Source organism: Panulirus ornatus, chromosome 48 (assembly GCF_036320965.1).
Source record: "Panulirus ornatus isolate Po-2019 chromosome 48, ASM3632096v1, whole genome shotgun sequence".
NCBI classification, from domain to species: Eukaryota; Metazoa; Arthropoda; class Malacostraca; order Decapoda; family Palinuridae; genus Panulirus; species Panulirus ornatus.
In genome coordinates this window covers 13,579,757-13,595,095 of record NC_092271.1, presented here as the reverse complement: position 1 = coordinate 13,595,095, position 15,339 = coordinate 13,579,757, and the positions used below count along the sequence as shown (strand labels likewise).

General features: G+C 51.0%; 1 protein-coding gene across 2 annotated transcripts in view; it reads right to left on the bottom strand.

The window, feature by feature from the left end:
* The window catches only part of LOC139764008 (corticotropin-releasing factor receptor 1-like), a 102,782-nt gene that overhangs the window by 33,824 nt on the left and 53,619 nt on the right, over positions 1–15,339 (bottom strand). For both annotated transcript variants that reach the window (XM_071690477.1, XM_071690478.1), the window contains exons 3-5: positions 8,974–9,099; positions 7,785–7,876; positions 5,824–5,930 (exon numbers count right to left, since the gene is read on the bottom strand). In XM_071690477.1, the coding sequence (XP_071546578.1) occupies positions 5,824–5,930; positions 7,785–7,876; positions 8,974–9,099 (325 nt within the window). The remainder of the gene's footprint in view (positions 1–5,823; positions 5,931–7,784; positions 7,877–8,973; positions 9,100–15,339) is intronic.

Below are 15,339 nucleotides of genomic sequence, written 5' to 3'. Positions count from 1 at the left end.
GGTGTGTGGTCAGCCTGGTGTCCTGTGTGGTGTGTGGTCAGCCTGGTGTCCTGTGTGGTGTGTGGTCAGCCTGGCGTCCTGTGTGGTGTGTGGTCAGCCTGGTGTCCTGTGTGGTGTGTGGTCAGCCTGGCGTCCTGTGTGGTGTGTGGTCAGCCTGGTGTCCTGTGTGGTGTGTGGTGAGCCTGGCGTCCTGTGTGGTGTGTGGTGAGCCTGGCATCCTGTGTGGTGTGTGGTCAGCCTGGCGTCCTGTGTGGTGTGTGGTCAGCCTGGCGTCCTGTGTGGAGTGTGGTCAGCGTGCGGTGTAGTGGCCAACACCTGACCCAAGACCCGCTCGAGACAGAGAGGCTGTACACCCACAAAACCAGCGGTCAGGAGGCGCGTGTGTTGCCACAGTCAGCGGGTGTGTAACACATGTCTGACGGACGCGACACATCTGAGATAAACAACACAATGATTTTCCCCCGCTAGAATGCCTTGGCCGCCTGCTTGACTGCAGCTGATTAGCCCGTTCTCCAATCACTGATAACAAAGTATTAAACCCGAGACACAATGGTCCCGCTAATCATGAGGAGGAAACCAGTTCTTGTATATCGAAGGAGACTATATCTTTGATTCATACTGCCACCCTTAACCATGCAGGTCTGATCCAAATACTAGTTTTCAAAACTGTTTCAGAGTATCCCTCTGAAAGTGATGTCATCTGAAACTCTGTCGTCACACCGTCCAATACGTTAGCAAAGTTCAGGTGGCATCACTGATGGACAAGTGTGGAAAGGCGACCGCTGAACACTGCTACTTGACGGAGGTCAAAGACATTTGGTCAACTTTCCGTGGACGGGGTTTGTGTGCGTCTTCCAAACACCGGGCGGGCCAGCCACCAGCGACCCTTTGTCAAAACCATTCCTTCACAACCCCGGCCCACTAGCACGAGTCCTGCCACGGGGAATTCCAGGTCAAAGGACTCTGGGAGGAGCGGTTAAGGGAGGACGAGAAGTGACGGAGGTGACAGCCGTGTGGCAAATGAGAAGCGAGTGCCCAGACGTCACCATCTTTGAGGGAAAAACTTTCTGCATTTAGGCGGGTGGAGGAGACCCTTGTGGCTCGCCACGCTTCCCTTCTTCCTCCCCCTGGAGGAGAAATATAGTCCTCTGCTGCAGTAAAGACGGTCATCTGCATAAATCCTGGAAACTCCTGATGCTAATGACAGTGTGAGGTTTAGGGATATAGATCTTAAAAGATAAAGCTTTCCAGGAAAAGAAAAATTGAAAAGATGCAGGATTTCTGCTGGCATTGAGGAAGCGTCGTATCCATTCGTCTTGTCGTCCGGGGCCTTGATGGTGTCGTCCGGGGCCCGGGATGGTGTCGTCCGGGGCCCCGGGATGGTGTCGTCCGGGGCCCCGGGATGGTGTCGTCCGGGGCCCCGGGATGGTGTCGTCCGGGGCCCCGGGATGGTGTCGTCCGGGGCCCGGGATGGTGTCGTCCGGGGCCCCGGGATGGTGTCGTCCGGGGCCCCGGGATGGTGTCGTCCGGGGCCCCGGGATGGTGTCGTCCGGGGCCCGGGATGGTGTCGTCCGGGCCCGGGATGGTGTCGTCCGGGGCCCGGGATGGTGTCGTCCGGGGCCCCGGGATGGTGTCGTCCGGGGCCCCGGGATGGTGTCGTCCGGGCCCCGGGACGGTGTCGTCCGGGGCCCCGGGATGGTGTCGTCCGGGGCCCGGGATGGTGTCGTCCGGGGCCCGGGATAGTGTCGTCCGGGCCCGGGATGGTGTCGTCCGGGGCCCGGGATGGTGTCGTCCGGGGCCCCGGGATGGTGTCGTCCGGGGCCCGGGATGGTGTCGTCCGGGGCCCGGGATGGTGTCGTCCATCTCTGGTGAGGTCGGGGACGTCCCTCATCCCTCGAGGCAGGGACAAGAACCACCTGCTCTAGTGGGTTTACCTCCAAGCCCGCCAAGTTAGGTCGTGTAGCAGGAGACTGCAGCACTAGGCCCAGCAACCTGTGGCATGCATACACAAGTCCCTCGTCAACCCACGTTGCCTTCACGACGAAGAGGGAGGGACACTGCGGCGTCAGGGACGGTAGCAGTGTGTCATTATGGAGGGACGAGTCCGTGTGGCCTCCATGATGATGTACATATGTTAAAAAAAGGAAAAGGAGAGATAGCTTTAGTCTGGCGGATCCTGGCCAGAAACGCAGGGCTCCACGCTCGCTAGTGGACTGGCTTACATATACCACGAGAACCGTATGACCAGTGAGTGCTGGTCGGTGTGACCAGTGAGTGCTGGTCGGTGTGACCAGTGAGTGCTGGTCGGTGTGACCAGTGAGTGCTGGTCGGTGTGACCAGTGAGTGCTGGTCGGTGACCAGTGAGTGCTGGTCGGTGTGACCAGTAAGTGCTGGTCGGTGTGACCAGTGAGTGCTGGTCGGTGTGACCAGTGAGTGCTGGTCGGTGTGACCAGTGAGTGCTGGTCGGTGTGACCAGTGAGTGCTGGTCGGTGTGACCAGTAAGTGCTGGTCGGTGTGACCAGTAAGTGCTGGTCGGTGTGACCAGTGAGTGCTGGTCGGTGTGACCAGTGAGTGCTGGTCGGTGTGACCAGTGAGTGCTGGTCGGTATGACCAGTAAGTGCTGGTCGGTGTGACCAGTGAGTGCTGGTCGGTGTGACCAGTAAGTGCTGGTCGGTGTGACCAGTGAGTGCTGGTCGGTGTGACCAGTGAGTGCTGGTCGGTGTGACCAGTGAGTGCCGGTCGGTATGACCAGTGAGTGCTGGTCGTTTCGGTGTGACCAGTGAGTGCTGGTCGGTGTGACCAGTGAGTGCTGGTTGGTGTGACCAGTGAGTGCTGGTCGATGTGACCAGTGAGTGCTGGTCGGTGTGACCAGTGAGTGCTGGTCGGTGTGACCAGTGAGTGCTGGTCGGTGTGACCAGTGAGTGCTGGTCGGTGTGACCAGTGAGTGCTGGTCGGTGTGACCAGTGAGTGCTGGTCGGTATGACCAGTGAGTGCTGGTCGGTGTGACCAGTGAGTGCTGGTCGGTATGACCAGTGAGTGCTGGTCGGTGTGAAAAGCAATATGGACAACAATTATTCAACCATAAGTATGGAAGTTTTCACTCAAAACTGGACGACTGGAAACGTATGTAAATCCTGCGATCATGATGCTTAAATTCCAATTTCGTGCCAGCCCGACGGTACGAAAAAACTGGATCATCTCTCTCTCTCTCTCTCTCTCTCTCTCTCTCTCTCTCTCTCTCTCTCTCTCTCTCTCTCTCTCTCTCTCTCTCTATATATATATATATATATATATATATATATATATATGTGTGGTGGCAACGTAAGGTTCTCCACACACTTTGCTACCGTTGTACCACACGCAGTAGTGACTGGCTGCCACGAAGGGAACCATCCAGATCCGGGTGATGCAGAAAGAGGATGGTCTTCAGGGTCTCTGGACAGAGGTTGGAGGATGGGGCTGTGGTCCTTTGCAAGAGGATGGAAGGCGGATTCGAACCTGTGGACAGTTGTGAAGAATGTCTGGGGGGGTTTGTGGTAGTTCAGGTATGAGAAGGTACACTCATGCCTTAGCTGGGTGGAAGGAGGCCAGATCAGATGGCCCGATGGTCCAAGACGACGGTATCAGCTAGGGGGACTCGCGACACTATCGTGCACTTGTCATCTGTAAAGACAGAGACGGGACGGTAAAAGCAGGAGAGAGCAGGACCTTAGGCGGCGTTTGCCATCCCTAGGATCAATTGGAACGTCCTTGCGGATAGATGACCCTGGACAAGATGGCATTCACGATTCAAATGCTGACCGGGCACTCTAGGTATTGCCGGTGCGCGCTTCTTTGTGCGTCAGCGTCCACTCCCACGTAACCCACGTTCGAGGGAGGAGAGAGAGAGAGAGAGAGAGAGAGAGAGAGAGAGAGAGAGAGAGAGAGAGAGAGAGAGAGAGAGAGACGTAATCTATAAATGGATCACATAACGCGGCTCGCTCCGTTGGCCTCACAGAACCAATAAAACACAGGAAGCGAGTGAAAGATTGATGGCTGGCACGACGCCCCTCTCGACAGGTGATGTCCCGAGCTTGGGCTCTGTTCATGTCTCTCTCTCTCTCTCTCTCTCTCTCTCTCTCTCTCTCTCTCTCTCTCTCTCTCTCTCTCTCTCTCTCTCTCTCTCTCTCTCCCGGCCTCCTCGGAGGCGACGGTGCTGTCGTCTGCCCGTCTCTGTGACTCGATAACCCTCCCTCCCTCTGAACACCCGCCCCGTCTTCATCACAGTGATCTACCTCGCCAGGGGCATCACAGCTGTAAGAAAAGCCGGGAAAATGAGAGGAAATTGACGACTTCGTCTGCGTACGAGGAGGGAGAAGAAGAAGAAAATCGAAACTTGGATCACATTTCCTCTGACAAGTGGTGGGGTTAGAGACAATAATTACCTTCGTTTTGTCTCCTGAACTCGGGGAATTACCAGCTTTAACTGCCTTTTGAAACCAGTTGTTTTCGTTTGATTTAATGCCATGCCTTATACTTCCATATCCGATATAGAGGGAAATGTCTTGCATCATTTTGTCCCGTTCTTGGGATCCAAAACAAGAGACGCTTTTTTAAAAAGTTATCTTCGTCTAAGGGAGATCGTAAGTCTACAACTCGGGATGACAGAGATCAACAAATCTACAAGAAATTGCCTTCGTTTACAGGAGAGCTGCCACATGTTCCGATACTGACGGTGTAATTTGGATAAAAGGGAAGGCCCGCCTGTAGACCATGGGGGAGGGGGATTAGGTGTGTGGGTGTGTGGTGGAGCGTGTGGGAGTACTCCTGGAGGAGGAGGAGGCGTGTGGGTGTGTGTTGGAGCGTGTAGGAGTGCTCCTGGAGGAGGAGGAGGCGTGTGGGTGTGTGGTGGAGAGTGTAGGAGTGCTCCTGGAGGAGGAGGAGGCGTGTGGGTGTGTGGTGGAGAGTGTAGGAGTGCTCCTGGAGGAGGAGGAGGCGTGTGGGAGTACTCCTGGAGGAGGAGGAGGCGTGTGGGTGTGTGGTGGAGAGTGTAGGAGTGCTCCTGGAGGAGGAGGCGTGTGGGTGTGTGGTGGAGCGTGTGGGAGTACTCCTGGAGGAGGAGGAGGCGTGTGGGTGTGTGGTGGAGCGAGTGGGAGTACTCCTGGAGGAGGAGGAGGCGTGTGGGTGTGTGGTGGAGCGTGTGGGAGTGCTCCTGGAGGAGGAGGAGGAGGCGTGTGGGTGTGTGGTGGAGAGTGTGGGAATACTCCTGGAGGAGGAGGAGGAGGCGTGTGGGTGTGTGGTGGAGCGTGTAGGAGTACTCCTGCAGGAGAAGGCGTGTGGGTGTGTGGTGGAGCGTGTAGGAATACTCCTGGAGGAGGAGGAGGCGTGTGGGTGTGTGGTGGAGAGTGTAGGAGTACCCCTGGAGGAGGAGGCGTGAGGGTGTGTGGTGGAGAGTGGAGAGATGAGTGAGTCGTGTGTGGTGTCGCTGCCTGTATGAGGAGAGAGAGAGAGAGAGAGAGAGAGAGAGAGAGAGAGAGAGAGAGAGAGAGAGAGAGAGAGAGAGAGAGAGAGAGAGAGAGAGAGAGAGAGAGAGAGAGAGAGAGAGAGAGAGAGAGAGAGAGAGAGAGAGAGAGAGAGAGAGAGAGAGATTCGCCAGGCTTACGGAAACCGACTTCAGCAAGTCAAGCTGAGCCTATGTTGTGAACATCCCCAACCATTCAGTAAGCCAGAGGTGTACAAGTGTGTGGTGTGTGTGTTGTGTGTGTGTGTGTGTGTGTGTGTGGTGTGTGTGTGTGTGTGTGTGTGTGTGAGGGAACACACCGAGGGATCGGTCCATAGCCTTACCTGTAGTAGGTGAAGATGAAGAGCGTGATGGTGAGGGTGAGGAGGGAGAGGAGGCCTCCGACGAAGGTGATGTACCGGACCGCCTCCACCACGCCAGATGACCCGCCCTGTAGGAGGAGCACAGAGAAATGATGAGAGAGAGAGAGAGAGAGAGAGAGAGAGAGAGAGAGAGAGAGAGAGAGAAGAGAGAGAGAGAGAGAGAGAGAGAGAGAGAGAGAGAGAGAGAGAGAGAGAGAGAGAGAGAGAGAGATAGAGAGAGAGAGAGAGAGAGAGAGAGAGAGAGAGAGAGAGAGAGAGAGAGAGAGAGAGAGAGAGAGGAGAGAGAGAGAGAGAGAGAGAGAGAGAGAGAGAGAGAGAGAGAGAGAGAGAGAGAGAGAGAGAGAGTTTGGATTCCCCACATCTGAGATGCCGTATTCCATGTGTGAGTAAACATCTCCATCAGCTGTGGTCTGTATACACCCTGGTTCTCTTACTAGTCTCCAGTGACATCGTCCACAGAAACACCCCCCTACACTAACACTGAAGTCGTCCTCAGCAACACCCCATACACTAACACTGAGGTCGTCTACAGCAACACCCCATACACTAACACCGAGGTCGTCCTCAGCAACACCCCATACACTAACACCGAGGTCGTCCACAGCAACACCCCATACACTAACACTGAGGTCGTCCACAGCAACACCCCATACACTAACACTGAGGTCGTCCACAGCAACACCCCATACACTAACACCGAGGTCGTCCACAGCAACACCCCATACGCTAACACCGAGGTCGTCCACAGCAACACCCCATACACTAACACTGAGGTCGTCCTCAGCAACACCCCATACACTAACACCGAGGTCGTCCACAGCAACACCCCATACACTAACACCGAGGTCGTCCACAGCAACACCCCATACACTAACACTGAGGTCGTCCACAGCAACACCCCATACACTAACACTGAGGTCGTCCACAGCAACACCCCATACACTAACACTGAGGTCGTCCACAGCAACACCCCATACACTAACACTGAGTCGTCACCCACAGCAACACAACCCCACATACACTAACACTGAAGTCGTCTCAGCAACACCCCTACACTAACACTGAGGTCGTCCCAGCAACACCCCATACACTAACACTGAGGTCGTCCTACAGCAACACCCCATACCTAACACTGAGGTCGTCCACAGCAACACCCCATACACTAACACTGAGGTCGTCCACAGCAACACCCCTACACTAACACTGAGGTCGTCTCACAGCAACACCCCATACACTAACACTGAGTCGTCCACAGCAACACCCCATACACTAACACTGAGTCGTCCACACCAACACCCCTACACTAACACTGAGGTCGTCCACAGCAACACCCATACACTAACACTGAGGTCGTCCACAGCAACACCCCATACACTAACACTGAGGTCATCCACAGCAACACCCCATACACTAACACTGAGGTCGTCCACAGCAACACCCCATACACTAACACTGAGGTCGTCCACAGCAACACCCCATACACTAACACTGAGGTCGTCCACAGCAACACCCCATACACTAACACAGAGGTCGTCCACAGCAACACTTCCACGACAATACAGAGGTGGCCCACTGCAACACCCCCTACAGTAACACTTAAGTCTACAGCAACACCCCCACCACAATAAGACCAAAATCTCTCACGGTAACTTAAATAAAAAGAAATCATGAAGAAATTTCATTTGACGAAGAGAAATTCGCAGTGAAATGACCGACCCAGTGAGAACTTGGTGCACAGAAATCCAACTTACAATGGCCTGAAATGACTTTGAAATGACCCCCTTAACGCCCAAGAGTGAAGTGCTGTGACCCAGTCTAATCCTATCATGACCTTGAATGACCTGTGGTGACGCGTAATTTAACACCAAGTGTCCTGAACTGTCGTGACCTGAGGCGTGACCAAAAACGTAACCTGGACTGACCTGTTGTTCTATGACGCTGAGACACTGGGAGTAATTGGTCCAGCCCTCCCACAGCCACGTACCAGACCTGTCGCACTCACGGTACGCCAGCGCTGTCCAGGGAGAGAGGTACGGTACATGGGTATAAGTCACGGTACAGCTGGCATGGGTATAAGTAATGGTACAGCTGTCATGGGTATAAGTAATGGTACAGCTGGCATGGGTATAAGTGATGATACAGCTGGCGTAAGTGACGATACAGCTGGCATGAGTATGATTGACGGTACAGCTGTCTGGGTATTAGTGACGGTACAGCTAGCATGGGTATAAGTGACGGTACAGCTGGCATGGGTATAAGTGATGGTACAGCTGGCATAAGTGACGATACAGCTGGCATGAGTATGACTGACGGTACAGCTGTCTGGGTATTAGTGACGGTACAGTTGGCATGGGTATAAGTAATGGTACAGCTGTCATGGGTATAAGTGATGGTACAGCTGGCATAAGTGACGATACAGCTGGCATGAGTATGACTGACGGTACAGCTGTCTGGGTATTAGTGACGGTACAGCTGTCTGGGTATTAGTGACGGTACAGTTGGCATGGGTATAAGTCACGGTACAGCTGTCATGGGTATAAGCAATGGTACAGCTGTCATGGGTATAAGTAATGGTACAGCTGTCATGGGTATAAGTGATGATACAGCTGGCGTAAGTGACGATACAGCTGGCATGAGTATGATTGACGGTACAGCTGTCTGGGTATTAGTGACGGTACAGCTAGCATGGGTATAAGTGACGGTACAGCTGTCATGGGTATAAGTGATGATACAGCTGGCGTAAGTGACGATACAGCTGGCATGAGTATGATTGACGGTACAGCTGTCTGGGTATTAGTGACGGTACAGCTAGCATGGGTATAAGTGACGGTACAGCTGGCATGGGTATAAGTGACAGTAAAATTGGCATGGGTATATGTGACGGTACAGCTGTCTGGGTATAAATGACGGTACAGCTGGCATAAGTGACGATACAACTGGCATGTGTATGACTGACGGTACAGCTGTCTGGGTATAAGTGACGGTACAGCTGGCATGGGTATAAGTGACGGTACAGTGCCACGGGCAACGGTACAACGACACACAGTACCCAAAAGCAGTACAGGTCGTGACCAAGATAGACAGGTAGACAGACACACAGAGGGGCCTCACCATGCGGGTAGTTGCGCAGGTCAGGCACCTCGCTGAACACTGTGGCACACGACTGGCTGACCCTTCTGCCCGCCCGGGTGGCCGGCCAGCAGTAGAGCGTGTCCCAGGTGGCGTTGCAGTACACTCCTGCAAGGGAAGGAGAGGTGATCACGAGTCCGGAGCGAAGTACAGGTCTTAAGATACTCTTGCACACATGTAGGTACGTCTGTGTGTGTATATATATATATATATATATATATATATATATATATATATATATATATATATATATATATATATATATTTCTTTTTCTTCCATACTATTCGCCATCTCCCGCATTAGCGAGGTTGCGTTAAGAACAGAGGACTGGACCTTTGAGGGAATATCCTCACCTGGCCCCCTTCTCTGTCCCTTCTTTTGGAAAATTTAAAAAAAAAACCGAGAGGGGAGGATTTCCAGCCCCCCGCTCCCTTCCCTTTTAGTCGCCTTCTACGACACGCAGGAAATACGTGGGAAGTATTCTTTCTCCCCTATCCCCAGTGGAAAGATGGAGTGAAAAAGATTTTGTGTGATCGGGGCCTGAACATGCAGGAGGGTGAAAGGAGGGCAAGGAATAGAGTGAATTGGAGCGATGTGGTATACCGGGGTTGACGTGCTGTCAGTGGATTGAATCAAGGCATGTGAAGCGTCTGGGGTAAACCATGGAAAGCTGTGTAGGTATGTATATTTGCGTGTGTGGACGTATGTATATACATGTGTATGGGGGTGGGTTGGGCCATTTCTTTCGTCTGTTTCCTTGCGCTACCTCGCAAACGCGGGAGACAGCGACAAAAAAAAAAAAAAAAATATATATATATATATATATATATATATATATATATATATATATATATATATATATATATATATGTATGTATATATGTGTGTGTGTGTGTGTGTGTGAGAGAGAAGGATGGGAGCCCTCTCATCATTCCTCTCTCTCTCTCTCTCTCTCTCTCTCTCTCTCTCTCTCTCTCTCTCTCTCTCTCTCTCTCTCTCTCTCTCTCTCTCTCTCTCTCTCTCGTTGCTAAGTTGCTTTAAGTTGGCAAAGAAATAATTTTATAGGGCTGAACCCAAAGCTCCCCTCGACACCAAGAACTTTTTAAGTTCTCCTCCCTTTTAATGATGATTTCACTTTACTTCCCATGTTGCTTATATCTTTTAACGTAAATGTTGCCTTCAGCAACAACAATACTATAAAGAATATCTTAGTCAGGAACTCACCAGAAAGTACAGCTGGATGCATCTATAGAGTGCCATGTAGATATTGTGATAAGTTTTATGATGGGTAGACTGGTAAGGATCTTTCTGTTAGACTTAAGCAACATGAATATAATATAAGAACAAGACAAGAATCAAATGCCTTGTCTAATCACAATAAAAATTATGATCAGTGTATTAAGTGGAGTAATACCATCTCAGTTATTAACTCTTAACTCCTGTACCACGAGAAATATAATTGGATCTTCTATTATTAGATACACAAGGAATGTTACACTGATATTAGTGGTCTATACAAATTGGATAACTTTATTGTTGATAAGATTTGTAAACAGTTTCCCTTCTTGTCCACATGATAAGTTTATGATACGTTTATTGCCAGTCTCGAACGTACCCAACCTACATTTGGGCAGTCACTTGTTTACCAAATGGCATCCTAACTGCGTCTCTTCGTTGTATATTAACTGACTGTTATATTTCTTTCTTGTATCTCCCCTGATGATGTGATTATTACATGAACGAGCACTTGGGAACTTATCGTGTTTTACATCCCCGTGGATTTATAGAAATGGATGAAGGCAAGCAAGCAAGAATATATCTGTGTATATGTATTTATATGTTACTATGAATACGTATGTATATGTGCGTGTATGGGCGTTTATGTGTGTGTGTGTGTGTGTGTATATATATATATATATATATATATATATATATATATATATATATATTATCCCTGGGGATAGGGGATTAAGAATACTTCCCACGTATTCCCTGCGTGCCGTAAAAGGCGACTAAAAGGGGAGGGAGCGGGGGGCTGGAAATCTTCCCCTCTCGTTTTTTTTTTTTTCCAAAAGAAGGAACAGAGGGGGCTAGGTGAGGATATTCCAAAAAAGGCCCAGTCCTCTGTTCTTAACGCTACCTCGCTAACGCGGGAAATGGCGGATAGTTTAAAAAAAAAAATATATATATATATGTATATATATATATATATATATATATATATATATATATATATATATATATATATATATATATATATATATATATATATATGAGTGGATGGGCCCAGTCTTCGTCTGTTTCCTTGCGCTACCTCGCTGACTGAGGAAAAGGCGATCAAGTGTGTGTGTGTATATATATATATATATATATATATATATATATATATATATATATATATATATATATATATATATATATATATATATATATGTCATATTCTATTCTATTCTATTATATCATACTATATTATATTATATTACATTATATCATCATATCATATCATATCATATTAGTGGATGAATGGAATAGATTAAGCAATGAAATTACAAATCCTGACAGCATACCAAAGTTAAAAAGTTGTATGACAATATAGCGAAAGTTCAAGAGGAGTGGACCCTACGAATGTAGAATGCCCTCCCCACAATGTACAGTAGGTAATGAGAAACACACACGGAGTACCACATGATATGTACACCCACACACGTAAATAACCTCCTCTTAAAACAAAAGGAATATCTTTCCCGCCTCTATACAGCGTGTGTTGCTCGCTCCCACCGCTGCCGTTACAGTGGCAGGAGTGAGGGGGTGATGCCGCCGCCCACACCTGACCAGCCTCACACACACCCATCACGGCGCGGCCCAGGGCGTGAGGGGCCTCGGCCTCCTGTGTGGCTGAAGCATAATTCCTCTGCAACCACAGATTTACATGGAACGTATCCGGCATTTTCCATTCCATAGACTCTCTCTCTCTCTCTCTCTCTCTCTCTCTCTCTCTCTCTCTCTCTCTTTCCTTTCGTCTCGCATTCTATCTTCCCGTGCCTCTATGTCTGTCGTCCTGCCATACTGCCTCTGGTGATGTGTGTAACCCAAATCTTATCAAGTAGAGGTGCGTCTCTTGTTACTGAGGGGAGGTTCTGGCCTTACCCCCACCTGGGCCCTGGACTGTGGAGCAAGTTCTATGAGTAATGTGATCATCCGTCACTCTCACACTTGTTCTTGCCTCTCCACGTAGCCTCGCATACGACTCTCTTCCCTGGCCATTTTTTTTCTTCAGTTTCCTTACCATATGAAAACTCCTAAAGCTTAGCCAAGTCGGGAAGGAAACAGACGTCACACCTGCTCACGCCTGAGTTGTCAATGGCCGACGGGAGGAGTTCCACGGAGTAGAAATAGATGAGAACCTGAGGGTCAAAGTATGGATGCTAGGGTGGCAAGTCATCACTGGGAACCTTGGTCACTATACCAATGCTCCTTCAGTTTCTCATCCGAACTCTTCAGCTGAGCTTGGTAAGCTTAATATGGCTCCCTTTAAATCCCTAAGCCTTACTGTCACACTAAGTATCTCGTTACACTTCAGATTCTATTTAACAATGAGATTGAAAAGGAAAATATCTGACGCTGGGAGATGCAATCTTCCGTGTACCGTAAATCCTGTTTTTACTCGGTCATGTCGAGGTGTTGCTTGGGGTAACAAGATCCTTCATCACTGCATCTCTTCAACATGAGCACGTAAATCAGGTGCAAGAGCCAGCAGGGCTCCCCTGGCGGTGGCTGTGTCCTGCTGGGGGTCGAGCGCAAACCAGGCCAAGCGCTAGTCTACATCGGTTATCGCCCGCTGCCTCCCTGGGCATAATCATTGGTCGAGCATGACTTACGATCTAATAACCGGATGATGTAATGGATCTGTGGTCAGGGTGTGATCAAAACTGTATGACCCGACCTGGCCTGGCCTGGTCTTGCCGGGCGTTGGGCCAGGGCAACAGAGGATGAGGTCTGGGGAGCGCGGAGGGAAACACACATCGTGTGTCCGACCGACCAGTGCTGATGATGAGGAACACTTGGATGTATAGACCTCTCTCTCTCTCTCTCTCTCTCTCTCTCTCTCCTGGGCAGTAGGTGAGAGTCAGCTCGTCTATCGACCAGCCCCCGAGAGAAGGATGAAGAGCTGGAACGAGTGGTGTGTGTGTGTTCCTACTACCACACCCAGGACTTCGAACCCGTGTTGGTCCTAGTCCTTTGGGCCCGTGCCGACTCACGTGCAACGTCCGTGCAGCGTTCGCTACCTGACCATCACTCGTCATGACCCCCTCGCCCACCGCCGCGCCGATATGATCACCCTCGCTCATCATATATTCACCATTCATCAACGCATCGTTAACAGCTCTCACCGTAAATCAATACGCCACACTACCAATGACTGCACACCATCGGTGTAATGACGGACTGTCATTTGAACTACAGCCCTAATTTTGTGACCAGCGGCCGGGGTGTGAACGGTCATCAGTCACACTTATCATCGCACTCTGTAAACAAGGAACACATTACAGACAATTATGATAATTCACTTCCAGTCGATGAAATTCCGATGAACCATTTGTATCTATCGTCACGTGAGGTAATGTGATGAATGGGTTAGTGCTTGGCCCGGGGGAGGTCTGTTTCCCTGGCTCACGGCTGCCCTCACAGAGGATGATGACCCCCGTAGGTACAAGGTGGACCAGCAGCAACTCACCCTCCCTCCTGCCCTCAGCCAGGAATCCCTCCTGTAGCAGAGGGCACCTCGTCCTCCTGCTCCTCCTCCTCCGTCAGCAGCTTCAGGTTATCAAAGGTCAATAAGAGGACAAAAAAAAAAAAATATCTGATGTCAACGGAGGGATTTTATTTTTTCTTCCCATTGTTTACCATACAAGATGATGTGGTCACTATATCTGACCTTGACGTAGGCCGGTGGTGCTACGTATTCTCGTGGAAAGCCAGGTGACATGTGTGCATGTCTTACCCACCGTTGTAGTGCAGGAACGGGAGGCGCTACGGACGGCGCGTGTGTACAGCTCTTTGTGTGTGTGTGTGTGTGTGTGTGTGTGTGTGTGTGTGTGTGTGTGTGTAAACTGCCGATGCAAGGGACCTGTTCGTCACATATGGGGGAGAGGGCCATCTACACACCTGGGATCCCATCTCTTGAATATTCTCTGTCATGCTTCTTGAATTCATGCATGTTCGCTGCACTGATCATGGTCGTGTGTGTGTGTGTGTGTGTGTGTGTGTGTGTGTGTGTGTGTGTGTGGTATGCGTCAGTCTGTTGACAACAGCCAACACCACCAGTGACCACATCTTCCTCGTGACTTCAAGGTTATGATGGTCTTTGGACGGATGGGGAGACCCAGGCCTTCTCGTGTGCTGTACGTAGTCCCCATCAGTCCCGGGAGTCCCCATCAGTCCCGGGAGTCCCCATCAGTCCCGGGAGTCCCCATCAGTCCCGGGAGTCCCCATCAGTCCCGGCAGTCCCCGCCAGTCCCGGGAGTCCCCATCAGTCCTGGGAGTCCCCATCAGTCCCGGCAGTCCCCACCAGTCCTGGGAGTCCCCATCAGTCCCGGCAGTCCCCATCAGTCCCGGGAGTCCCCATCAGTCGTGAACGTAAGGCCCCCAGGCTGGTCCTACACTCACACCTCTATTCCCCTGTAGTCAACAGATCTCTGTGGTCTCTCCTCCAGTAGTGGTGGTCCGTGGAAGCTCTCTCAAGCCTAATAACACGCAGCGGTGGTCCGTGGGAGCTCTCTCAAGCCTGGTAACACGCAGCGGTGGTCCGTGGGAGCTCTCTCAAGCCCGGTAACACACAGTGGCGGTCTATCGGAGCTCTCTCAAGCATGGGAACATGCAGTGGTGGTCCGTGGGAGCGCTTTCAAGCCCGGTAACACGCAGCGGTGGTCCGTGGGAGCTCTCTCAAGCCTGGTAACACGCAGTGGTGATCCGTGGGAGCTCTCTCAAGCTCGGTAACACGCAGCCGTGGTCCGTGGGAGCTCTCTCAAGCCTGGTAACACGCAGTGGTGATCCGTGGGAGCTCTCTCAAGCTCGGTAACACGCAGTGGTGATTTCGTGGGAGCTCTCTCAAGCCTGGTAACACGAAGTGGTGGTCCGTGGGAGCTCTCTCAAGCCCGGTAACACGCAGCGGTGGTCCGTGGGAGCTCTCTCAAGCCTGGTAACACGAAGTGGTGGTCCGTAGGAGCTCTCTCAAGCCTTGGATCCCTCTCCTTAACACTTGAGTTAACGTAGGTTAAGGAACAATTAGGTCAACTCACCCGCTGCTTTACAGTAGACTTTCTTTCTTCTCGTCGCCTCGAGCTTTC